The sequence below is a fragment of the Nymphalis io genome, chromosome 20 (assembly GCF_905147045.1).
Source record: "Nymphalis io chromosome 20, ilAglIoxx1.1, whole genome shotgun sequence".
NCBI classification, from domain to species: domain Eukaryota; kingdom Metazoa; phylum Arthropoda; class Insecta; order Lepidoptera; family Nymphalidae; genus Nymphalis; species Nymphalis io.
In genome coordinates, this window is record NC_065907.1 from 5211857 (window position 1) to 5238344 (window position 26488).

The window sequence follows — 26488 nt, forward strand, 5'->3', positions numbered from 1 at the left end:
TCCATACTGTTCGGCAGATTGTGCAGAAGACCGAAGAGTACAATCAGCCGCTGTGTATGGCATTTGTGGACTACGAGAAAGCCTTCGACTCCATCGAAACCTGGGCAGTGCTCGACTCATTGCAGAGATGTCATATCGACTGGAGATATATCGCGGTACTGAGATGACTGTCCACATCCAGGACTGTAAGACGAAGGCGATCCAACTGCGCAGAGGGGTGAGACAGGGGGATGTAATATCCCCGAAACTGTTCACCAACGCGTTGGAAGACGTTTTCAAGACGCTGGATTGGACTGGGTATGGAGTCAATGTAAACGGCGAGTACATCTCACACCTTCGATTTGCCGACGATATCGTCATCATAGCAGAGTCGCTGGAACAACTCACCGAAATGCTGCGTGACTAGACTACGCTCTTCCCGGTGTGTCGGTCTCGGTATGAACTTGGACAAGACCAAGATCATGTTCAATAGGCATGTCGTGCCGGAACCGATATACGTCGAGGGGAAACCTCTCGAAGTTGTTAGTGAATATACCTACCTAGGACAGATAATACAAGTCGGTAGGAACAACTTCGAGAAGGAAGCCGATCGAAGAATTCGCTTGGGATGGGCAGCATTTGGCAACCTTCGTCAAGTCCTCAAGTCGTCTATACCGCAATGTTTGACGACGAAAGTCTTCAACCAATGCGTCTTACCTGCCATGACATAGGTGCCGAAACGTGGACACTAACTGCGGGACTAGTCCACAAATTCAAAGTCTCTCAGCGTGCTATGGAGCGAGCTATGCTCGGAGTATCTTTGAAGGATAAGATCAGAAATGAGATTATCCGGAAAAGAACCGGAGTCACCGACATACCTTGCAAAATTAGCAGGCTGAAGTGGCAGTGGGCTGGTCACGTATGTCGTAGGACCGATGGCCGTTGGCGCAGACGAGTCCTAGAGTGGAGACCGCGAATCGGCAAGCGCAGCGTAGGGCGCCCTCCAGCCAGGTGGACCGACGACCTTAAGAAGGTGGCGGGCACCAACTGGATGCGGAAGGCGGAGGACAGGGAGCTTTGGCGCACCTTGGGAGAGGCCTATGTTCAGCAGTGGAAAACGATTGGCTGTTGATTGATTGATTGATATGTATATATACGGACGTTGCAATATCGTAAAAGTTTCACAATATGTATCATTTGACGTCCTGGAACGTAACGTCCATGTATAACTTTTTCAACTTAACGTGTAAAATATGTTAGTTAATAATTTAATCCATAGATTAAACAGTTAATTAACGACATCTCGACAAACAGTTTTTTTTTACAATTAATAGGCCAGCGTTTGACCGTTGACTTGCCTGATGTTAAGCATCGACACGGTCTAAGATGTAGTACGCTTGCCTATAAGAAACCTGTTTGCTCTGGATTTGAAGACACCAACATTGTACCTATCAGGGAATACGGACTCAGGCAAAGCATTCCATAGTTTCGCAGTGCGAATGATGAATGTAGACTCAAAGCGCTTCGTACGTAGGCGGGGAATTTCAACTGTGTATCTATGGCACTTTGGTCTCGTTTGCCTGGCCGTTCGATAATAAAAAGGGGCTGCAGGAATCAGTTAGTGTAATTCCTGAGCACATTCTCCGAAATGTATCCGATAGAAGACTGAGTGATGCAACCTCACGTCGATGTTCAAGACTTTGGAGCCTAGACTCGACCAATACGTCGTCTCCTATCAACCTTCTGACACGCCTCTCAATCAACTCTAGAGCCTGAAGGTGGTTCTTGGCAGAGCCATCCCAAAGGTGAGAGCAGTACTCCATACATGACCTCACTTGTGCTTTATATAAGCTGAGCAGTTGTTCTGGAGTAAAGTAACGTCTCACTTTTGAGAGGATACCAAGTTTTCGAGCGGCTATTTGGGGTTTGGACTCAATAAAAGAGCGGAAATTTAGAATCGACGTGAGAGTAATGCCAAGAAGGTCAAGATGGTCAGTTATAGGTACAAAACAGATTAACATTTCAGTTAACTCTAAAAAATGTTAACGATCTCGCTAACTTCTGCTAATATTTTTAAGATCACTAATCGTTTATCCATTACCTACTATAATAATATTTAACATATCGCACGCACCGCGCCTCGCCGTAAAAACACGACCAATGCATTGTAATTTTATTTTCTTTCAAATATGAGTCAATGATAGTTGTCAAAATATGTATGTTGTTATTATGTTGATTAAGTTTAAACCTCAAGCTTAATGTTTTTATTGCTGACAAAAAAATAATTTGAAGAAGAACTTGGACAGACGTATTCGGTCGGTCTTAGGTGAGAGCGTGGTACTTTTTCAGACGTACAGCGTGGCAGTACCACATTAAAATTTTAAAAATATAAAAATTGGTCAGCAGAATGTGTATAGCACCAACTATTTCCTTAATCCGAGGGACAAGGTGCTCGAAGTGTTTTTCGAAGCCCCGTCTCCCATCTTTGGCTTGCTAGCTTGGCTACACTTGGCTAGCTTTTATTATTAATTTGTTAAGTAATTTTATGAGTGCAAGTTACAGGATTCTTAACACCAGATTTATGTTTTTAATAAGTTAGCCGAATAATAGTTTTATTTTACAGAGGCCCAGTCACAATCTGCCTTCAATAGTAATACCTAATACCAGTACTGATGATTTATTTATGGACACTACTGACAATGAGAAGAACAGAGATGAAGCTTATGTGCCATTTACAGGCGATGACACTGCAAACAGTTCATATCTATCTGACGACTTGTCGGTTTCTTTGAAGGACGTGTCGCATTGCACTACAGATTTAACTTCTGAAAGTTTTTTATTGGAACTCAACACCGATGACACACATTTAATAAACCAAGTTGCTACTCAACATTGTAATGTCAACATTGAAGAAACCGAACATATTCTTGTTGAAAACAGTGACAATTCAATAATTGAAAATTCTGACACTTCAAATATGTTGGAGTCATCTCATTATAATTTAAATATGTATATTCCGCCAAGTGAAAGCGAAGAATCATATAACACAAAAAATCATACCGTTTGTAGCCAATCATTGCTACCATGCCAGACCATTGAATTGTTTGGATAGGTCCGGCTGCTTAATTTCACTACTGGACATCGCGCAGCAACTCGAAATTCCATCCTGACCACCTCGAGGTCCTGCCTCGCACAACCACTCTGTGGAATCAGCTTTCGCCAGCAACTTTTCCGAACCAATATGACATAGCAACCTTCAAAAAAAGAGCGTACTCATTTCTTAAAGGCCGGCAATGCACCCGCAATCCCTCGGGTTTTTGCAGATGTGCGGTATGGGCGGTAGTAGTCACTTTCCATCAGGTGAGCCTCCTGCTCGTTTTCCCCCTTTTACAAAAAAAAGCGTCTTTTAACAGATCGCGCGATATAAAGATGGCTAATTTTCTTTCATGTAGTGTGATACTACGAACAGTCACAATGGATAACAATCATCGAATAGTCATTGATTAATCATCCATTAAATAAAATACATTGTTCGATCAAAAGAGACAAACAAATATTAATAAGCTTAGAATAATTCACATAGATATTTTTTTTATATAATAGGTAAGCGGACGAGCTTATGGGCCACCTGGTGATAATCGGTCACCAACGGCCATAAACATTGGCATTGTAAAAAATGTTAACCATTGCTTACATCGCCAATGCGCCACTAACCTTGGGAACTAAGATATTATGTTCCTTGTGTCTGCAATTATCCTGGCTCACTCACTCTTCAAACCGAAACACTGCTACTACAAGTACTGTTTTTCGGTAGAATATCTGATGAGTGGGTGGTACCTACCCAGACGAGCTTGCACAAAGCCCTAACACCTACACCACAAGTCAGTAAAAGAGCTGTAAATTTGCTTGATATTCTTGAGGTCTTAGGTACACTATTTTAAATGATATATCAAAAATCACCATCAATCCTACGTCTGCTAAGAAAATACTCAAAGTCAAATGTCATAAGTATCGGTTTTTTGTCGTAAACTGTGAATACTAGCGGTTTCGAACAATTTTTTGTAGATTATTGAATGATTTACACTTTTTTTAAAACTGATATGGTATTGTAGTATACAAATCATATATGAAAAATATGTACTATAAAAATGTATATATTACAAATAAAAAAAATCAAACAGCACTAGACAATGCGAATAAGTGTTAATTGTTTGGTTAATATTTATTTTAACTAACTAACTACTAAATACGTTAATTTTGTTTAAGAATCTATCTCTTAAATTTTGACTGGTTTTAGTTAATTATTTAAATTTTATACCAATGTCATGTTGATTTTTTGCTAAAACTAACTGGATTTGATGTTAAAAATGATTAATTTAAAAAACAGAAATATATCCAATAATTACATTATTAACTGTAACAGTGTTGTAGCAATTAATTTATTTAGAAAATATTTCTACAACAATTTTACAAGCTACAACATTATTAATTAAAATAAAATTACATAGAAACCCAAAAATAAAATACGAAAAACGTATAATATTTTTTTTATTTTGAAATTGTTATTTAGGTAAATAGTTATATTATATACAGCCACAGTAGAAATATGACCACAGTCATGACATGAATAACTTTAGAAAATTTCGGTGTGCACTGTACTCGTTATTTTGTTCTATATTAAAAATATTATGTTATGTTTTTCATCTTAACTCACATAAAACGATTGTTGTGATGACATTATGTTTTTTTAAGTGAAAACTTCTTTAGGCGCGTTGCGCTGTTTTATCATAGGGGATAAACTCTTGGTTTAGCGTCCCCGACATGCTAATGTTAGTATAAAGAAAGATTCAGTACATAAATTTCATTCCTCCTTGTAACTATTAGTTGGCCTAAAGATTTGAAATACAACGATTTTTCGAGTGGACTGAGTTCGATTCCGATCTGAAATTATAGAAGCTGTTTTAAGTTGATATTTTTGTTTTAAATATTATAGATTATTAATCTTAAGTTTATTTTTGCTTTTTACCTATTTTCTTTGATTATCTCACAATATTACACAAATTATCAATATCAAAAAAATATGGACGCAATTCAAAATACAAGAACGTCTAATGACAATATATTTCTATATATTCTGAATCGATATTAATCGATCATCATAATATTACATACGTGTTGTCAGGGGTACATAAAAGGACATAAGGTTTTTAATAATAACAAAATATAGAAGATACCTAACAATAACTCCCATGTCCTATGTCATATGCTATATAAATTATTTAACCAGTGTAAGAAAGAGAAGAAACTGTCTTTGTATCTCTTTCTTACATTATAATTTTGGCAACGCCGCATTTACGCACGTTAATTCACTAGAAGTGAAAAAGTCGGCGCCGTAGGATTTGTAGACAATATAATACTCAGGAACGCAAAACTTCACCAACATGCTTCGGGGTTCGAAAATGTTCGGCCCCGATTGCAAGAAGAATATCGCGGAAAATAAAGTTATAGGAATGAGATATATATCATCGGGTAGGAAATAGAAAAACTTAGCAATATTCACTTCAAGATAATAATAAAAAATAACAGAACCAGGGGACGTCGTAACATTGCACAACGTGGCTGACGCCAAGTGTTCCAGAATGTATATATATTACCGTTTAAATTTAATTTGACTGCAATTATAAAGACGGTGACATTCCCTTTTTTAATAAAATAAGTATATTTAATTTAAAATTGATGAATTTATTTACTGCCTTCATAATGATTAGGGCAAGGGTGATGACATGAATGGTTTTGACTTTTCATGATATAAATGAAAAGTCAAAACAATGCCACTTGTCATTGTCAATTTGATAAAATGTCTCTCTCACAACTCGGGAGTTGTGTTATATACACGCCTGAAAAAAATAGTTGTGTTATTATTTAATATTCAACAGTCAATAGTGAAACTGACATTTTCATATCAGATGTAAATATTTAAAAAAAATAGGCAACCTATTTTCTTGGCAATATAAATACTTAAGTATACACAGAAATATAAGTTCGAAGTAAAATTAATCCTTTTTTATTATAAACGACTAAACATAAACGTAAACATGACTAAACCAGTAACACATGTTCTTTTTGATATGGATGGCTTATTATTAAGTATGACATTTCTGAATCAAAGTAAGTACCTAACTGAAGTAATGATTTTATTGATACTGTAATTAATTTTCAGATACTGAGGATTTGTATACAATAGCGTTTCAAAATATTGTTTCACAATATGGTAAAGATTATACATTTAATTTAAAATTAAAACTAATGGGTTCTCAAGCCCATGAGACAGCTCAGACGATTGTTTCTGAGTTGGAGTTACCAATGACACCAGAGGAATTCATAGATAAAAGTAAAAAAGAGTTTGCAGAGTTATTTCCAGATACAAATGTTATGCCAGGTAATATAATTAAAAATATATACAAAACAGTATTCGGTACTTAAATTTAAATGTGTCAATACTATAACAGCTCTACTTTTTATAATGTACATGAACAAATAATAACTTAAGTATTTAGTGAAATATTTACATAAGTAATTATTGGTTATATTATAATTATGTATAGTTTAGTGGCAGTCCAAACATAAATAAATAAATTTCAGGTGCAAAGAGACTTATTGAGCATTTACATAATAAGGGTATACCACTAGGACTGGCAACCAGTTCAAGTGAGGAAAGCTATCATTTGAAAGTTGATAAACACCACCAAGCATTATTTTCTTTGCTTCCATACAAAACATTTGGCTCCTCAGATCCTAATGTTAAAAAGGGAAAGCCACACCCAGACATATTTTTAGTGGCTGCTTCCAAATTTCCAGAAAACCCTAAAGCTGAGCAGGTAATAATTTATTATGTAATATTCCATTATTTTTTTCCTAAAAAATATTTTTTTTCAGTATCAAATTGTAATAATATAATTAGTAAATATAGTTATTTTGTTTCTAGTGCCTTGTCTTTGAGGATGCTGTTAATGGTGTTAAAGCAGCAAGAGCAGCCGGCATGCAAGTTGTTATGGTTCCTGATCCTCGAGTGGATAAGAGCCTGACAGAAGAAGCCACTATTGTCTTACGAAGCCTAGAACAATTTAAGCCAGAAATATTTGGATTACCACCTTTTGAAGATTAAAAAATAGTCCAAAATTTGTTTTAGAATAATTAGATTGATTTTAATTTAAAGTAAATCAATTTTATGACAACTGGAATTGGAAGTGTTACATAAATATTTTATATGTATATTATGTGAAATCTAAAAAAATGTATAAAAACAGCTTGACATTTTACTCAATTTTATTACTCTTTTAATTTCAAGTTCTAAGATTTAAAATTTAGACGATAATTGTATATTTATCTAGGGAGTAGGTTCGTAATGTTGCGTCAGGGTAGCATGCGAAACGATCCCGTGGCGCTCCTCGTCAAGACGGAAAGGATACCGATGGTTTTTTAGTGGGTATTCCGATGTTCGGGGCGCACTCTGCGCCTTGGACACCGGCGAGCCCCACATAGCCCCCACTGTTCCTGTGGGGGAAACGCGTAACGCGTTTTTCCAGTGTAAAAAAAAGGTCCGTAATGGCTAATGTCCATACCTCCGATTGTTTTAATCATAGACTTAGCACGCACTGCGATTAAACGCGAGCGGTATAGAAATAGCTGAAAACGCAAAACCGCATACAAACACTCACAGCGGCTGGCGTTTTGCTTAATTTTATTTCAGTACCACCATGGACTTCTGCCGAGTAGCGTGTGTTGTGGCTTTGATTTTCAAATAAAGAAATAAAAAACGTAATCAACGCCGCTGCCATAAGTACTCAACATAGATTCAACATTCATTCCACTTCAACAATATTGTTGTAGGCACATTATCGTACTCTACACAAGTTGTTTCTGCGTCGGACGACATGACATAACCTCTTTACATTAGCACTGCAAATAACTGTTACTCTCTGCGCTCGCCCAGTCGAGACTGAAAAAATTGAATGCGGTTAAACACTGTGCGTGCGCCACCATCCTATTACTATGGGACACAAAAAAATCGCGCGTTTAAAAACCGCGATCCAAATTTATAAAGTTACGTTTTTAAAATAAATCTACTAATGCATGCAATTATATAGTAGAAAGCTATATAAGATCTACAATTAAGAGTGCGTAAAAGGTAGTCATTTATTCTTCTATTCTATAAAGTGTAATGTATTTATAATTATATTTTCGTCGCTTCATTCGAAGATACAATTAACCAGATAGTCCTTTTATCCTAAAGGCACTGTCCGCACGTTTAGAGAATCGATTTTCAATCAGCAGATCAAACCAAAAGTGGATTTTAAAAATAACGGAAATGAAAAGTTTAATAAAGGAATTAATTTAATAACGGAAAATGATAAAACATTAATAGAGAAATATATCACTACGACAAAACTTAGGTGGGTGAAATTAGAGTTCCAATCTTTAGGAGCAAAAAGAGACCCATCATGGCGAGAGGGGTTCTTTCATAGCCTGGTGCCCGTGTGTTGCCAGTCTTATTTACTGACTCCTTACAATACTTATTCTATTAAACTGTCACTTCATTCTTTTTTCTGAGCGAGGCAACGTTTTTTTTTTTTATAGAATAGGAAGGTGGACGAGCATATGGGCCACCTGATGGTAAGTGGTCACCAAACGCCCTTAGACATTGGCATTCTAAGAAATGTCAACCATCGCTTATAGCCAATGCGCCACCAACCTTGGGAACTAAGATTTTATGTCCCTTGTGCCTTTTTTTTTTTTTTTTTATATTCGCCGGGAGGGCAAATGACTTTACTCCACCTGATGGTAAGTGGTAGTAGAGTCCAAACGCGACGACGGCCAGTACAGACGGGAAAAACGTTCTGCACTAGCCGCCTTCGCCTTGCCGGCCCGCAAGATGCCTCTTCACGCCTCGTTTGAAGGAACCCGGGTTGTAAGAGGAGGGGAACACGTGAGCTGGTAAGGAATTCCATTTTTTGGAAGTGCGACAAAGAAAGGAGTTGCCAAATTTCTTTGTTCGCGATGGAATTGATGTCACAGTTAGGCGGTGACATCGAGAACCAGCTCGCGTGGACTTAAGAAGGAAGGGGGAAGCAGGAATTAGAGAGAATAATTCCTCAGAGCACTCGCCGTGATACAGTCGATAGAAAGCGCTCAGTGCTGCTATCTCACGACGCAATTGTAAAGGTTCAAGGGTGTTTGTGACCTTTACGTCGCCAATAATGCGTACGGCACGTCGCTGCAACCGGTCCAAGGCCTCAAGTAGGTACTTAGCGGAGCCATCCCAAAGGTGCGAGCAATATTCCACGCAAGACCGTACCTGTGTTTTGTACAGCAGGCACAGTTGTTGTGGCGTGAAAAAGCGCCGCACCTTGTTCAGAACTCCGAGTTTCCGTGAAGCTGTTTTTATAACAGCCTCGATGTAATCCCTTGGACTAAGGTCGCAGCGAACGTCAATCCCCAGCATGGCGATTTTGCTTTGCATCACCAGCGGAGTACCACAATTACACTGGCTCACTCACCCTTCAAACCGGAACACAACAATATCAAGTATTGCTGTTTTGAAACTAAAAAAACTTGAAGTAAAATAACGCCAAAGCAACAGGACTCGACTGATACTTACATACAGCCTTGGCCAAAAGTATTAGGCACCCCAAAAAAATGCTCAAAGCTTGTTTACTAATCGAACAAGGAATAAGTGCTTATCTTAGATGACGCGCCGGGGTGGTAAATAATTTCTTAGAACAGCAAGCGGCTATTTGTAAAGGTCATAAAACACGTGGCGACCGAGAACAAGGGATTTGATATTTTTGCGATCATCTCAGTGAAAGTTTAGTCACTTGTGTTCGGAACTCTTACAAGTGAACAAGCTGCAATTTCCATTTACGCGATTACGTTGACTCCTAATTTACTCAAAAATGCCGAAAAGAAGTGAAATTTCTTTAGAAAATCGTATAAAAATACAACTGCTCCATGAAAACGGGAAGTCGCAAAAGGAAATCGCCAAATTGGTGAAATGTTCGCGTTGCGCGGTGCAATCTGCAATAAAACGATTTGCCCAGACTGGTTCTCACTCTAATAAACCCAGAACAGGCAGAAAACGAATAACTACGAAGCGCGAAGATAGAAAATTAGTACGCGAGTCAATAAAAAATCGGAAGAAAACTTCCTCGGAGCTTGCTGCTGCCTTGTCCGAAGAGGCCGGAAAGCCAATAAGTGCTCGGACAGCCAGAAGAAGACTTGGAGAAGCGGGCCTAAAAGGATGCAAAGCCAGGAAGAAGCCCTGGCTTTCAGTAGCCAACAAAAGAAAACGTTACGAGTGGGCTCTACGACACAAACATTTTACAGAGGAAGATTGGTCCAATGTAGTATGGTCTGACGAATCAAACTTTGAGGTAAGCCTATTTTACTGCTTTTGTTATAAATAAGAATGATCACTTATTTTTTTCACTTCAATCGTAAAAGTTAAGATCATTTTAAAAAATAAATTTTTTCTTTCGCCTACAGGTATTTGGAACACCAGGTGTCACCTTCGTGAGGCGACGTGTCGGGGAAGAATACCATCCAGACTGCGTCGTACCCACTGTAAAGCACGGAGGAGGCAGCATAATGATCTGGGGCTGCATGGCAGCTGATGGTGTTGGAGAAATGTTTGTTTGCGAAGGTCGCATGAACAGCGAAAAGTACATAGAAGTACTAGAAACTGCACTTAAGCCTTCGCTAACGAGTATTTACGGTGACACCAACTTAGACAGAGTCGTATTCCAGCAAGACAACGCACCTTGTCATAAGTCGGCGACTACGATGCGTTGGTTTGCAGAAAATAACATCTACCTACTTGATTGGCCTGCCCAGTCCCCAGATCTCAATCCAATTGAGCATCTTTGGGGCATTTTAAAGCGGAAGATCAAAGAGCACAACATCACATCAAAAACGGCTTTAGAAAATGCGTTAGTGCAGGAATGGCATGCCATCACAAGGCAGGAATGTACTGATCTTGTACGCAGTATGCCCGACAGAATCTGTGCTGTAATCAAATCCAAGGGTGGACCAACTAGGTTTTAAGTTTTTTATATTCCTTTTGTAATAATTAAACAGTAATAAATATGTTTAGAACTAAGAGATTGTTTTTATTCATTATTTTAAGGCAAAAATTGGGGTGCCTAATACTTTTGGCCAAGGTTGTACATTATATGTAGTGATTGAAATACTTAAAACAGGATAGGGAGTTTTTTGGAGCGGGAAAAGAGCAAACGGTGGATGGAAAGCTGAGGAAGCATCCTTTCACATTAATCGTTTAGAATTATTAGTTTGCCTAGGATTGAAATGTTTTGCTAGCTAACATTCTAATTGCTCGATAGCGATAAGAGTGGATAACATAACAGCCATTAATCGCATGGAAGAGATTCGGTTACTTTTCATTTAAATGACTTGATTAAAGAAATTTGGCAACGCTGCGAAAAGCACGGTATCTTTCTGTTTGCCTTACATAATACACGCGAAAACGTTGATGCTAAACAAGAATAAAGAAGAAATAATGTGGCTACAGAATAAGGAGGCATGTACAATGTACATGCCTCCACCTCGGCGGCGGCCTCAGTAGGAGTTTGCATTGACACTATAAAAAAGACAGCCGGCTGGACCAGCTATTCTTTGACGTTTGCTCGGTTTTTTAAGCGCCCCGTAATCGGTGAAGGGATGTTCTGTTTGTCGAATTAATAATGATGATTAATATATTTAATATAATTTGTTAAATTAATATAATAAACTGTGGTAAAAATATAATAAAAATAAATAAATTAAAAATATTTTTTTTTTTGTGGCTAATTTGTGTATGAATGTTTTATTGAGACAAATACATAAAATACATAATAACAATCTCTGAACATCTACCTGGTTACTTGTATCTTCGAATGAAGTGACGAATATATAATATACGATCAAACAAACTTCTTGAAGTAAAGTTCGATCATTATTATATAAGTCGCTTCGTTCACATATTACATATTTCCCACCCGCAACTTTTTTCGGTTGAATTTAGCCTTTAGGATAAAAGGACTACCTGCTTAATTGTATCTGCGAATGAAGCGACTCATATGAGTCGCTTCATTCGTGTTTATCATCATCACCAGGCTTTTCCACTTTTGATATTATAGTCTACTTAACCGCAGTAAGGTTGCGGTTTGGTCTTGGGAAAGTGCATGTTTTTTTTTGCATTCTTCTAAGTTTTTTAATTTTATTGAATTTGTTATTAGATAATTAAAAAAAAATCCCTACCTATAAATGTGAAAAACAAAACAGTTTTAAAGTTCAAAATAATTATTTATAGTTAAAATATATATTACTGTACAAAATCCAATTAAACAAAGCAAACAAGAGAAGAACCTTGACTGGATAATCAATATTACAAGAAAATGTTTTTATTATTACGGGTTTAAATAAAAAGCGCTATTTTTAACACATCTATATATTTACATAAGAATTTTAACAGTGCCATAATGGGAAACATACATAGCAAATTTTAGCAATTTATATTCAAAGCGAGCCAATACAAAATATTTGCCAGGACAAAACAAAGTAGGAATGTGATGGGCGACTGCAAGGTAACAGTATGACACTACACTGCAACCAGTCAAATCTTTACATCGATTTAAGTAGACACAGCATAGGATGCTGCTGTCAAACCAAAATCTTACAGTCATCAATAATTCCTAACACTTTATTAATACATACAATTAAATATATTTCAATATTGATCTGCAATTTAACATTTAAAAAAAAAACGACAAAATAATATTCTGTTGAACTATAAAGCCTCAGCAAATCTAGTGCTGATAATACTGCATGCAGAAGGAAGGTTATGAGATGCTTCAGTTTTAAAAATCTATGTGTAGAATATAGATTGTGTATATAGTAAAGTATTCTTAACACATTGTTTCAAATCCTATACTACATCCTCTAAATACATAGACATTAGGCTATGAATGAATTGCTATAATAAAATTCAAATTTTTTTGCTCAATAGTAGGCGAAACTAATGTACAGTAGTGATTGAAATAGTTAATTTACAAGATATGGGACCAGGCATCAGTAAAATCACATGACCACACATATTTAACACGTTCTGGCGACTTAACTGTGTCATTAATTAGAATATATTCTAAACAGCGATATAATTGTACGCATTATTATATAATATAATTAATTAGGCAAAGGAAAACACTTATTGTAACATTATTGTAGTTCTAAAGAAATTTAAATAAATTGTTAGTTATAATAAGTGGATATAGGTCACCAATAAACAGTTTAATCAGTGAATCTACGGTTAGGGTTACGTCCAAACAGAGCTGTACGGATCTCTGGCAGCAGCTGTTGGGCAATGAGCTCCAAGCGAGACTCCAGGGTGTTGCAAATCTACAAAACAGAAAAAAAAACTCAGTAAGATACAGTGAACTTAATTATAAATGATAAAACCTGTGGTTTTTAATAGCATGGTGATGAATGTATATCATTTTGTGACAAACTAATTCCTTGCAATTGAAAGTATCAAATTATATGTAAATAAAATGTTTAAATACCTTGATGCGACCCTTAGCTGCAATAAGCTCAACACCTCCACAAGTGTCTGCAGACAGATAGTGGTCTGGGTCTACTTTGAGCTGAATATCCTTCTTTATCTTGGCTTTGTAGTCCTGTTGAACCCTACCAAAGAGAGATTCCACCAGGCTCTTGTCTGCCTGTCTGACACGGATGGTCACTGCAGGTTCTACAAGCTATAAAAAATAATATATCATAATTATAAATTATAAATATTAAAAATAATAAGCTATAAAAAATAATATATCATTAATAAGTTTTACAATTTATAACAAAAGTTCACATTTTATATTTATAGTTGAGCAGAATAGCAATATACAAAAAAGTAATAATAGGTTTAAAATTCTGGTTTAAGTAATATTTTACTTGAAAAATAATAAATGTTTTAATAATATTATAAACCTACTCATTTTTTTGTAATTTATTTGATTTATTTTCATTAACTATACCTGGAAGAGAGCCTGAACAATGAGTGTTACAAGCAGATCAGAGTACAGCTTTGTGTCACTTGGGACCTCAGCCAGACGCTTGCGGGCCTCGTCAAGTACATTGCGTACATGGTCTTCACGTACTTTGAGTACCTTCAGACGAGCTTGGTTCAGCATGTTCGAGGATTGGCTGCAAATTACATTTTAATGAATATAACAAATTTATCGCAATTTTAAAATGATCCTTATGATAATAATATTAGTAAATATAATATACAGTTTATATAGAACTATACAATATGTAAAACAGTCTAATACCATTGTGTATAACAGAATGTTCATCATTGTATTGTTTTTAGCTTCATATTGTTAAGTACACTTTAATCTAGCACAAAAATCATCAACTTTTTAACAACTATGTAGTTGTACAAGATTTTCACATTTTATCTACTAAGATAAGATTAAGAGTTCCAAATCTTATAGTGTGGAATAGTATTTAAACTTGAGATGAATCTGTATGTTTCTGGATGCAGTACCCATATCCTATTCATTTTCTTATTAGGCATTATATTATATATATTTAATTAATTACTATTAATAATTACTTTTTTTATCAAATTTATCAAATTGAAAATTCATATAGAAAAACAAACATAGAAGTTTCATTTAAGTAAAGAAATAAATTCAATAAAAAAAGTTAATATAAGGAATTCCCTTATATAATAAATGAATAACATGTGACTAATTGAAGCACGTCACCTCAAACAAAAAGGGCTATCTGAATATTGTTGCGATTCATAAACAATTTTAAAGCAGATTACTGAGGAAAGCAGTCATGCTATTGTATTACTATTGATTTGCAATTCTTAAACTACAGTGTTAGATACTCTATTTTTTAAAATTTTCGTTCCTTTGACCACCCTTATTATTTAATCATTTCTGAATTTACGACTTAAAACATAATGAAGTGCATATGAAGTTAATATAAGGTATTCACAATCTTCTAAACCTACATCTTTTTTTGAAGTTCAACTTGCTTTTCCTTCTTTTCATAGTATTCCATGATCTTAAGCCGCTGTTGTTGAACAAGACGGCCTTTTTCAATATTGAACTCCTCTTCAGCCTTTGCATCGATTTCTTCGGCCTTTTCATTGGCCTCTTGTTCGATGAAGGCCATCATATGTTTGATCTAATAAGAGAAAATTTTTTTATTAAATTACACATCATATAACCCATTTCTAAAAAAAAAGCGATATTTTCTAAAATTAAGCTTAGCATAAAACATCAGAACCCGCGGATCAATCATTCTGACAAAATCCATGTTGAATTACGACGTGTAAAAATTAATAAAATACAGTTTACATTATTGATATTTATACCTGTTTTTGAACATCTGCATCGCTGAGCGCCATGGCTGATAGTTATTCTTTAACACCACTAACACGAAAAACGGCCGATATTGAGCCAGAAATTAAAAAACTGGCTAGTTGAAGTAAGTCGACGCCTATCAGACGTGCTTTTTCATTGAACAATCATATGATCATTAATGTTGCCATCGCTGATCTGTATATTCCACTAAGTCATAGACAATCGAATTTTCCCAACAATCATAATAAAATAACGTAAGTAAATTTTTCACTTAACAATAATTTTGTACGTCAGCCAAACTTTAATATCGTATATTATTATGTTCTTGTTTAAATGATAAGTAAGCCTTATCTTATAACTTAATAATCTTATCAGTATTATTACTATTAATCCACAGTTGCCGCCGGATTTTTAACAAAGTTAATATTCAGAAGCGAACGTTGCCGCTTACTGTAGATTCTCTCAGTCATTTGCTCATTTTCCATTTAACCATTTACTTGTTTACTTTCCTCCAATAAACTAAAAAAATATTGTAACTTTTACAATGTTATTAATTATAATAACTAAAATTAAAATTAATTGCTGATAATAAATAATTAACTGTAACTTTTTTCATTTTTATTTGTATCCTAACGCTTATGTATAACATTTAATTTTTGGAGGTACTTCTAAAAATAAAAAATAAATCCAATTGTACGGCAAGTTATATCTTATACGGTAGGTGTTAATTAAACGTAAAAATTAGAAAAAACAGGAAGAAACTTAGAATGTTAATAAAACAATATGAAAAAGCGATTTCATAAAAATACTCCTCCTAAGGTTTGTAAATAATTTAAGGTCCATTTGATTAATTTTTTAAAATAACTCTTAGTATTAATGTTCGTATCGCATGACAGCATTTCACGAAATTAAAATACAACATGCTATTGAATTTACCCTAATTTTTAAGTAATGTTCTATAATGCAATAACCCTTAGATCATGATCATTTTTATTTAATCAATGATATTCCTTAATATTATAAATATGTTTTTTCTTTAAAAATAGAAACTTCATAAAGACACATAAAAATCAATAAAACCTATCATAATTAGAACTTATATAGTATTACATACTTACAGCGTAGATTTTTGGTAAATAATTAGGTAGTGTATTTGATAAAATTAACTGTTTCCGCTTTTAACAATATGGCCGCCAGTTGTTTGGGGTAATGTGGCGTTCGACAAATCCGAGTGAAATTGTTATAATTTATTTTAGCTACGTAAAGATGTACACAGTTTTAAGCATTTTATAGCAGTGTTTCATGCAAAGGCTGTATTAAAAATACTTAAAAGTTGGTGAATAAAATTCTAAATGCAGAGAAATTGAACAGTCAACAAACTTTTGTTTATTTCGTCAAGTGAATTTATTTATTTCGCTTGAAAAATCTTGATTATGAAACAACCTTTTGGTTATTAAAATAGTGAAACAAGGACTGAATTTAATATATTAGGTAAATGCCATTTATTTATAAAGAACTGAAATTAGAACGTCTTCCAGTCGCCATTGTTTGACAGACGAATAAATAACCATCTTGATGTATGTATACCTACTTTATTTGTTATTATTGACTGCTCTTATCATAACTGTCTCTATTAGAAAGACATTCTGATAGCTTCTCATCAAGTATGTCTTAAATAGAGTCAATAAGCTCATTCAAATTATAACTATTTCAATTCAAAGCTGGAACAGGATGATATTGATGCTAACTTTTCATCTTCTTTGAACACTAGAGGTTAATTTAATAAATAAAATATTTAGAATATTGATTAAATGACTTAATGATTTTATATTTGACATAATACTTCAAAAGTTGATTTCTGTTATGGTGATATTTAAGTGACATTTAATATATTTTTTTCATATTTGGTAGGTCAGAATTAATGTGTGAAGAAATTTTAAAGTTTCAAGTATTGGAAACAAACAGACTAACCAATATGAAATGTTAGTATTGTAGAAATAATGGCAGTTATGTTATTCATTATAATCATGTACAGTAGTGGAATTAAAATATTATTGCAACATTTATACTGCTTTATTAGTATTAAGATAACTGACAAATAACCTTTGTTTGTTATCAAACATGTTAATAATAATTTTTGAAGTGATATGTAGAGTGCATATACTCACTTAGGTTAAATAATATTGAGCTTCAAATGAATTAATGTTAAAAATTATCAAATTACAGGTTATGGCAAACTTGAATTTCCAACAAGCGCCTAGAAGCCTAGCTAGTGGCGGTGTTGGAGGCCGAGTTGGTTCAGGATTGGTCGGTGGCGTATCAGGGCATGTGACACCAACATTTGGTGGTGCCCTGTCACCTGGACGGGGTTCCACGGCTATGCCTGGAGGAGCTCCTCCCTCCATGGCTTCTAGATCTACTTTATTTGGACAAAGAGCATTCGCTGACCGTAGGGTACCAATGCCAACACCACTGTCACAAGCCAACTCAAATTCAATGGTGAGCCAATTACTTGTTTTTATCAACGTTTGTAGTAGTTAGTTATAGTAATCTAGGCTAAAGGTATGGTATCATTAATTATTGAAATTTTACAATAAAAACATGTAACAATGATTTTTATTAAAAATAAATTAAACAAAATCTGCTTAATTTGTAATTAAGCAAATCAACTACTAATTAACTTATTTTTTATATGTTTTTCTAATATAAAGAAAAAGTAGGTTTCTAAAATGAGTGCTAAGCAAACTTAAATTGGTTAAAAGTATGAACTCATTCTAGTTATCCTTCATTTTTTTATTTGCTGTCATGCTAAAAGTCAGCAACTAAACATTACATTATTTAAAAAACAATGTTGATTACATATTATTATGTTATGATTAAAACTAGTTCATTTTAAAAAGGAATTAGGACATACAATTATGTATTGGCAAGAATATGTATTGAGTAAACATAAAAAGCAATTTTTGAAGATTGTGTTCCACTATTAATTAAGTAAAATTTGCATTGTCAAAAGTACAGCCAATCATTTTATATTGCTAAATATCAATTCTATTTATATGAAGAATTTTGCTTTGTAAGGTTTTATATTTACATACCGAATTGTAAGTCAAAACACTTTTTACATATAAATGAGAAAGAGATGTTTACAGACAAACATTACAAATTTAGACAATATTTATTATAATTTTAAATAAAAAAAAATATATAATTTAAAATTTGCAACTTGTAAGAAAGTTTAACAATTGTAATATGTGTTCTAAACTATGTCAATTCCTTCAAAATGTAATTATGTAATAATCGTTTTGAATAAATAAACATTATAAATCGCCAATATGTTTATTTAACATAATCAAAACTACGATAGTGACACGGTCGGTGTGGTATGTATAGTCGAGTATGGCGAATCTGTCGAGGTTCAACGCGGGGAACTACCATTCGGTGTTCGGCGAGGGCGGGGACACGTCGACGCCGCCGCTGTTGGACCTCAGCGAGTTCCCGTCGCTTACGGCGCGAGGCGCCGGCGACCAGGCGCCCGCCGCCGCGCCGCCGCCGCCCGGCTCTAAACCTTACGGTGAGTCCTGTGGTGCATGCTGTCGTATTTAGTAGTACAAGTTAACAGAAGCCCGGCTCTAAACTTTACATTAAAGACAATTCCCTAAAACGTAGCTTAGGAAATAAATATTTTTTTTTGTTATGGGTCCATAAAACAAGACGTACCGAAAGTCATACTAACTATTTTTAATGTGAACACATTTCATGTACATATTTCTTACAAATAACTTCCCTTCACATATCACAAAATAAAAAATGATATGTATCTATTCTACACCTTAAACACATTAGAATATATCACCACATCCGACTCAAAATCACATTCCTCCACTAGTGGGTATGGTGAAGCAGCCTACATCTGAGCAGTCTGAGTTCACGATGTCGTCAGAGGACTTCCCCGCGCTCCCGGGTACGTCTGCGGGTACGCATGCGCCCGCGCCGCCCGCGGACTACGCGCATGCGCCCGACAAACCATCACGGAAAGGCATACAGACATCACCGGATGGTAAGCCTATATATAATTTTCTGTGTATTTTTGGATGGAAACGTTATGCTAGAGAAGTTACCGATAAGCTTTGCTCACATAGTTTATAACTGGAATATAATTAATTTTAATGGTTGTCATGTTACTAAATACGATGCTACTTTATTTAACATACTGAGAAAAATTTAAATGCTTATTTATTTTTCTCACACATAACTATATAATAAATTTCTCACGATGTCACTTATTTAAATTGGAAATTTAAAAAGTCAACTTTAAACCATTTATTTTAACGACACATGTTATTATTAGCAAGTATGTGCTAGAAATATAATTTAACAGCTGTCAGTGTTAATTAATATAGCTCCCGCATAATGCTAATTTAACCGTTTAAAATATTCTTATTATAGTTTATTTTAGAAATTATGTGGTTCTTGGTGACAATTGGTTAAATTTTAATAAAATATGCATGTGTTTACGTAAATCATGTAGTTGACAATTAGATTTTTTAATAACAACATGCAATTTCTTTTTTCCCCAAAGTCATCAGTCAAGGAGCACATACGGAATACTATGGTGTGTATAAATATTAATACTGGATAAGACATTGTAGAGTACCTTTATTCATCCTCTTTCTTGTAGCTTCTAATTTAATAATAATAATAATTTGTGGACTTCATATCTATGTTAGCATTGTTTAAGGTAGAATATGTAGTATCGATTTAACAGTATATTTATTAATGTTATTGATAGTAATCTTTTTATATAAGTACATAAAAACGTTCTACTCATAATAATTGATAATTGCTGGTATATGCATATAAGATTTATAAGTAATTGTAGTAATAAGATGGATTTGTAACATTGAAACAATTAAATGTTTATTTTTGTATTTTGTGTGACTGGGTGCTTAAAAACTATTGAACTGTTTTCTGTTGTTCTTTGGTGTAAAGTTTAGAGCTCTGGGGTTAAAAAGGCTAATAAAATACAAATTCGCCCGTTTAATTGAAGTGAATTATAAGTATAAGTAAATAGCTTAAAAGTATTTAAGACATTAATTAAAAAATATACACCTTTAAATTGATTTCGTGTCTCAATATCACTTGACTCTTTTTAACTATTTCTAGCATCTTTTTTGAAACAGCATGCCCTATATTATTGAGAATATATAATTAATTAATATATTTTTTTCAGGCAAAGTGACGAACATACCAGAGACAATGATACCAAACCAGTTTGGTATAGTGGGGCTTTTGACCTTTATCAGGGCGGCAGAATCAGACCCCAGTCTGGTGTCGTTAGCATTGGGGCAAGATCTCACAGCATTAGGCCTCAACCTCAACTCACCAGACAATTTATACCTTACCTTTGCTGGACCGTGGGCGGATACGCCCTGCAGGTGAGGATATTTTCTAATACATTAATTTAAAACCATAATACCAATTGGTTAATATCATCACAACACTAATTATGTTGATATTATTAGTTAAATATGCAATTATTGATGCTATAGATAATGAAATATAAATAGTATTTCTTTCTATATATTTTTCATTAAAGTTAAGATATGTATATTATTTTCTTATGTTCTAAATAATTGTATTAGTTTAAAGTTTCCCCTTCGAAAGTTGAATCTTCATATTTTGAATGTTTCACTCAATTTTCATAAAAGTATAACGCAATATGAACGATTCATTATAGTGTATGTGTGTTACTTGATAAGTTCCTTCATCATGCCTAAATGTGTTATTTCAACTAAATTGATTTTATCTTCTAGACCACAAGACATGGACTACCACGTGCCCCCCGAGTATCTGATAAATGGATCTATCAGAGAAAAGCTGGCACCCTTAAGACTTAGTCGATATAAAGAGGATCTGTTATTCTACCTTTTTTACTGCTTCGTGGGCGACGTTCTGCAAATTGCAGCCGCGGCCGAATTGTAAGTATATCATTAACTTTTTAAAGAAGAATTCCAAATTGTATTAGACGACACAGATATCTATTTGAATCAAGATTATTTATTTTTCATACTTAAATTTCAATTATAATTTTTATTTTCTATACTTAATAGTTTAAAGCGAAAACAACGCTTATCTGTTTTCTCATTACTAAATAACTGAAATAATCATAATCAAATTTGACATGAGGTAACCTCAGTCTTTATATAAGGTATACTATATACATTACATTATGAGATTAACGGGCGATAAAAGTTGATGCTGACGGTATCTTAAGGCTAGTATTTCAATAAATTATCACATCAAGAACATTTAGAGTAATATTTTTGGAGTTATAGTGAGGCTGTTAAGAAACGTAAATAACATCTAAACATATAGTTGTAAGATATATCTTTAATATTACCTCACGAAAAAAATCTTTATATCAGATACAACCGTGAATGGCGGTATCACATGGAGGAGAAGGTGTGGATCTCTCAAGCGCCTGGCATGCCCATGGTGGAGAAAACGTCCACTTACGAGCGCGGCACCTATTACTTCTTCGATGCGCACAATTGGCGCAAGGTAAACGAACTTTATGACTATTTTTCACAAGTAAAACGGTAATAATAATTATTTTAGACCTTTCTTATAAATAATATCTTTTATATAAATTAACGAGCTGTTAATATATTATATTATAATAATTAATTGGCAACTCCATAGTGAAGATTATCTTTTTATTTTCCAGGTGGCGAAAGAATTCCACTTAGACTACAGCAAGCTCGAGGGCCGACCGCAGCTGCCGCCGCACGTGCTCACGTAGCGGATCCGCGCCTCACCTATTGTAGTTTTGTTATATAAAAGTACAAGTTAAACTAACGTATTTTTATTTAAACCTTTACATACGTTAAAAAATTCATCAATTTTTATTAAATGAGTTGGCAAGCAATCTTGCTGGATTTGCTTAACATTTCCAAATGATTTTACTGGTTTCTCCTCCCAGTCACGAGATCCGTTCCTTAGGCATGTACATGACGCAGGAACTGTTCCACAAATTCTATCATGGTAATTATAGTAATCATAATTCGTATGTACTTTTAGCCTCGGTTTATCCCAACTTGCTATGGTTGTTAGGATTAGGGTCATATCATAATATATTAGCCATACGAGCTACATCCTTTACCTCTGTTTCCAAATTCTAAAAGTAAAAAAAACCGAGGGCAATCATTCCAGCTTTTATCATATCAACACCTTGGGCAGCCTGAATTAGCGTAAATTCTGGACGACTCTGCTCTCTGTTGCCCTGCATTTGCAGAAGACTAACCTTTTGGATAGTCTGCAATATCTAAGCAGCAAGTAAAGATCCAATCTGTCGTAGCTATTAGCATCAGCCTTGTCTTGTCTCATCCTTATCACGCTATTTATTGCCGATATATTGATTGATTATGATAGCTTGTAGGTATTACAACGGTGAAAATAAAGAAGTGTTTTATCACAGTACTAAAAATAAAAAATGAAATATGCTAAATGGATTAGTCGCTTAGAGCTGTTCAGGGCCTTCGTGTAGCCAGGTATCTTCCTCGTAATTCGCTTCGGATATATATATAGATACATGTACATTAACGATCATTTCCGAAAGGAAATTAACTACTCTGTCTTTGAACTTGCTATTATGTATCTCCAAAATATAAAATCAGGAACATACTCAAATTATGTAGCAAAGTAAGTTTCATAACAAAAAACAACAATCACTACACATAAAAAACGAATAACCCCATCTGTCTGAACGCGAAAAACTAAAAAACTACCGAACGGACTTTCATACGGTTTTCGACAATAATAATAAGATGTACAAAAGCGAGTCGACAATTTTGTTTAAGTTTGAAAAATTGTGTTGTGTTGGTGTAATTTATTAGTAATTGATATCAAAACCTCATGTATTTTTTTGGATACATTTGTTAAATGTTTGAACATATTTATTATGTCTTAAAGTGCCAATATTACGAATATTGGATCAGGAAGCTTTATAATTATAGGTGTATTCATTTATATTTTGTGTAGTGCATTTAATCAATATAATTGCTGATAACATTGTTTCTACAGAACTGGAGTAGTTCAATAAAACAAATAAGGTAAAATATCAGGCATGATAAACTCTTTATTGTTCATATCCAGCATTGTTATGTACATAACTAATAACACAGTCATGGTGTTCTTCTTCACTATGTAGCAGTTTGACAGAAAGTAATTCTAGCATATAACGCTACGAAAATAATAAAAATAATCGATAATACACTTTCTGTGCAAATCTGTCTACTACTTTACATTTGAAAGCAGATTTTTATATCAACATAAGTTAGTACTTCTCTAAATGTATATATCAAACATTTAATCATCATTTGGAACTCTACAATGTGATTTATTTGGTTTTAGACCAAAATATTTGTTTCTTAAATTCTAGTATAGCATTGCAGTTAAAAAGGTGAGAGAATATTATTTTTATGTGTGTATTAAAACTGAAATGCCTTGAGAAACTATACATTACTAATCAGTCTAAATCTTCAGTGCTAATTGAAGGAGGTTCATCTTTTTTTTGCTCAGTGGGTGATGCATTGTCTTTCATTGTTGCTTCTTCATCATTTTTCCCGGGAACCCACAAACCAGCGTCTACACATCTCTTCATGTAATAAACAGCTTCCTGTTCTGGCATTTTTGCGATGGTTGCTTGAAGCAATGGAACATCTTGTGCATCAAAGCATTTTTTCAGTTCCTGAAATAATTTTATTTTATAAATCTTTAGTAATTGAAATAACCGAATTAGCAAGAATTGATAGTAAATCTTATTTATTCATCTATATTCCAATAGGAATTACAATTTACTTGCTTATTATTTGATAAAATATATACTTTGTTTCAACTACTAAATTATAAACCTTAAAAATATTTATTATTTTTCTATATAGAATAGGAAGGTGGACGAGCATATGGGCCACCTGATGGTAAGTGTTTTCACCGTCCATAGTCATTGTAACAAATGTTTTTTGGGACATTGCTTACATCGACAATACGCCACCAACCTCAGGAACTAAGATTTTATGTCCCTTGTACCTGTAATTACATTGGTTCACTCACCCTTACCTCACCTTACCGGCTCACCGAACCGGAACACAACAATACCAGGTACTGCTGTTTTGCGATAGAATATCTGATGAGCTTGCACAAAGCCTTATCACCAGTAAATTACAGATAAGGTACATACATCAGGCAGTTCTTCATAAACTTCAACTGGATCTAATCCTCCTGGACCAAGCCTTGCCTTTCTTTCCTCCTCTTCTTGCTCACGTATTGCCTCTTGAATCTTTTCTGCTGCTCTCTTCTTAATTCTAGCTTTGAATTGTTCCAATTCATCATCGAATGAGTCTTTGTATGTTTTTTCAGCCACTTGAATTCTGATGTTAAAATAAATAATTTAAACACAATTACAATAATTATGGTCTATTTTGTAAACATTGGTTGACAAATAGAAATAAATCAAATAAGATTTACAACTTCATAGTGAAGATGTATTCCATAGAAATGTCTATCATTATAATATGATAAAGTATATAGTGTTATTTATATACAAAGCCTTTTCATACATATATGCATACTCCTAACAACTAAAATGGAACATATCACATTAGGAAAGTCAAGATGGCCTAATAGTTTGTACATGTATAGTGAAAATGCTTACCTGGAGAAGAATGACCCCACACAGGCTCGTGGATCAACATCCAATTGTTTAGATAGCTCTAATATATATTGCATACAAATGGTTTGGTGTGCTACATGAGCCATTAAGTCATGTTTCTATAAACAAACACAAGATGAGTAAGTAATGTTTCATAAAAATAAAAAGTTGTACTAGTTTATTATAATTTCCTACAAAAGCAATTTGTTCTACATACCTCTTCCATTTCCAAATTTATACACCAAATAACAAGGTAATTAGCTGTTTCTTCACACACTAATTGACTGTGCGTTTGAAGGAACTGCTTTGAATCATCATACCGTCGCAACATCCCAAACTGCTTCAAAAAACTCTCATTGTCCTTTATAAACTTTTTCATTTTTGCTTCTTTCTCTTCTTCTGTTAAGTTTTCATCTTTCGGCCGCGTAGCTTTTGTGTTTATTATTGTTTTGGTAAAACCTGGTTCACTTATAGTATCTACATTCCAGGGAGTTTTCTTCTCTTTCTTTTTCAAATCATCTTCTTTTGCTTTAATCTCTCTTTCCTCTTTTTCAAGATCAGCAAGAGCCTTCTTCAAAGAGTCAAGGTCAGTTGAGTTAGAAGATGCTTCCGCGATTTTCTTTTTTGTTTCAGCTAGTTTTCTAATATTTTCAGCTTTACGTTGTTCGTGTTCCTCTTTTTCACGCTTTCTTTCCTCCATACGTTCCACTCGGGCTTGGTGCCGCCAACGGAACAAAGACGGAGTGTCAATGTTCGGATGAGTCTCATCTTCATCATCTGATATCTAAAATGACATTACTTCGTAGTAATAAGAGCGATATAAGCTTTTATATAGATTAAAATATTGTCAGGATAATAAATTATTCAGATAAGTTTTATGTGTTTTACTTGATACTTTTATATAAACACAATTAAGTCTGTAACTAACCTCGATATCCTTCCATTTACTGTAGTCCACCATTATTATTGTCCACCCACTTATTAAATACTAAAATATTGATTTATTGTTTGTGAAAAATAAAAAAAGCGGCAGGAAAAGGCGTTTTCTAGATTGGTCAGGAATGCTATAAACTATTTATTTGACATTCGGCAGTCAGCTTATCCGGAATATTCTGCTGAGTGCTGGCGTACAGATGTCATTCGTAATACGAGTCGTGTCGAGTATTGTAACGGAACGTAAAAATCGTTTAAAGCTTCCTATCTGAATTTTTATTTTTTTATTTGTTATATTTTACGAAGGTGTAGGGATATTAAATTTAAAAATTTTGAAATAATTTGGTACGAAAAGTGATCTAAAATGATTTTTTCGCTACCTGGGTATACAAGATAATATGTAAATGTATGTAAAGCATCTTTAATCCTTAAAATACGG

The 26488-nt window shown here is 34.1% G+C and overlaps 4 protein-coding genes across 11 annotated transcripts; 2 read left to right on the plus strand and 2 right to left on the minus strand.

Moving 5' to 3' along the window:
- Window positions 1-5843: 5843 nt before the first annotated feature.
- LOC126776261 (pseudouridine-5'-phosphatase-like) lies at window positions 5844-7263 on the plus strand. Its single transcript, XM_050498584.1, has 4 exons — window positions 5844-6126; window positions 6200-6418; window positions 6622-6857; window positions 6965-7263. The coding sequence occupies exons 1-4, from the start codon at window positions 6075-6077 to the stop codon at window positions 7142-7144; spliced, it is 687 nt and encodes a 228-aa protein (XP_050354541.1). The 5' UTR covers window positions 5844-6074; the 3' UTR covers window positions 7145-7263.
- A 5202-nt stretch (window positions 7264-12465) lies between these two features.
- On the minus strand, window positions 12466-15593 carry LOC126776264 (V-type proton ATPase subunit E). The gene is made up of 5 exons (XM_050498591.1): window positions 15419-15593; window positions 15053-15228; window positions 14061-14229; window positions 13593-13787; window positions 12466-13428 (listed from the first exon to the last, which is right to left on the minus strand). Exons 1-5 carry the CDS (start codon window positions 15449-15451, stop codon window positions 13321-13323), a joined length of 681 nt encoding a protein of 226 aa, XP_050354548.1. The 5' UTR covers window positions 15452-15593; the 3' UTR covers window positions 12466-13320.
- Window positions 15594-16139: 546 nt separating this feature from the next.
- On the plus strand, window positions 16140-22261 carry LOC126776251 (regulator of gene activity). Of its 8 annotated transcripts, XM_050498572.1 has the most exons (10): window positions 17119-17180; window positions 17319-17389; window positions 17634-17906; window positions 18798-18978; window positions 19294-19464; window positions 19987-20019; window positions 20638-20842; window positions 21221-21385; window positions 21833-21968; window positions 22135-22261. In XM_050498572.1, exons 3-10 carry the CDS (start codon window positions 17637-17639, stop codon window positions 22207-22209), a joined length of 1236 nt encoding a protein of 411 aa, XP_050354529.1. In that variant the 5' UTR covers window positions 17119-17180; window positions 17319-17389; window positions 17634-17636; the 3' UTR covers window positions 22210-22261. The 8 variants fall into 8 exon arrangements, with proteins under 8 accessions (XP_050354525.1, XP_050354533.1, XP_050354526.1 ...); XM_050498568.1 differs by lacking the exons at window positions 17119-17180; window positions 17319-17389 and adding an exon at window positions 16140-16226; XM_050498571.1 differs by lacking the exons at window positions 17119-17180; window positions 17319-17389 and adding an exon at window positions 16603-16984.
- Window positions 22262-23519: 1258 nt separating this feature from the next.
- Window positions 23520-26254, minus strand: LOC126776255 (hsp90 co-chaperone Cdc37). The gene is made up of 5 exons (XM_050498579.1): window positions 26045-26254; window positions 25334-25900; window positions 25120-25235; window positions 24646-24835; window positions 23520-24156 (listed from the first exon to the last, which is right to left on the minus strand). Exons 1-5 carry the CDS (start codon window positions 26075-26077, stop codon window positions 23935-23937), a joined length of 1128 nt encoding a protein of 375 aa, XP_050354536.1. The 5' UTR covers window positions 26078-26254; the 3' UTR covers window positions 23520-23934.
- Between the last annotated feature and the right edge of the window lie 234 nt (window positions 26255-26488).

Coding starts and splice junctions, on each gene's coding strand:
- LOC126776251 (XM_050498568.1), top strand. CDS start 16,191: ATGAAAAAGCGATTTCATAAAAATACTCCTCCTAAG. Junction 16,227..17,633: donor ATAAAAATACTCCTCCTAAG/GTTTGTAAATAA, acceptor ATCAAATTACAG/GTTATGGCAAACTTGAATTT. Junction 20,843..21,220: donor TGGGCGGATACGCCCTGCAG/GTGAGGATATTT, acceptor TTTATCTTCTAG/ACCACAAGACATGGACTACC.
- LOC126776261 (XM_050498584.1), top strand. CDS start 6,075: ATGACTAAACCAGTAACACATGTTCTTTTTGATATGGATGGCTTATTA. Junction 6,127..6,199: donor TATGGATGGCTTATTATTAA/GTATGACATTTC, acceptor ATTAATTTTCAG/ATACTGAGGATTTGTATACA. Junction 6,858..6,964: donor AAAACCCTAAAGCTGAGCAG/GTAATAATTTAT, acceptor TTTTGTTTCTAG/TGCCTTGTCTTTGAGGATGC.
- LOC126776255 (XM_050498579.1), bottom strand. CDS start 26,077: ATGGTGGACTACAGTAAATGGAAGGATATCGAG. Junction 25,901..26,044: donor GTAAATGGAAGGATATCGAG/GTTAGTTACAGA, acceptor ATGTCATTTTAG/ATATCAGATGATGAAGATGA. Junction 24,157..24,645: donor TTTATGAAGAACTGCCTGAT/GTATGTACCTTA, acceptor AAATTATTTCAG/GAACTGAAAAAATGCTTTGA.
- LOC126776264 (XM_050498591.1), bottom strand. CDS start 15,451: ATGGCGCTCAGCGATGCAGATGTTCAAAAACAG. Junction 15,229..15,418: donor ATGCAGATGTTCAAAAACAG/GTATAAATATCA, acceptor TTCTCTTATTAG/ATCAAACATATGATGGCCTT. Junction 14,230..15,052: donor GTTGAACTTCAAAAAAAGAT/GTAGGTTTAGAA, acceptor TGTAATTTGCAG/CCAATCCTCGAACATGCTGA.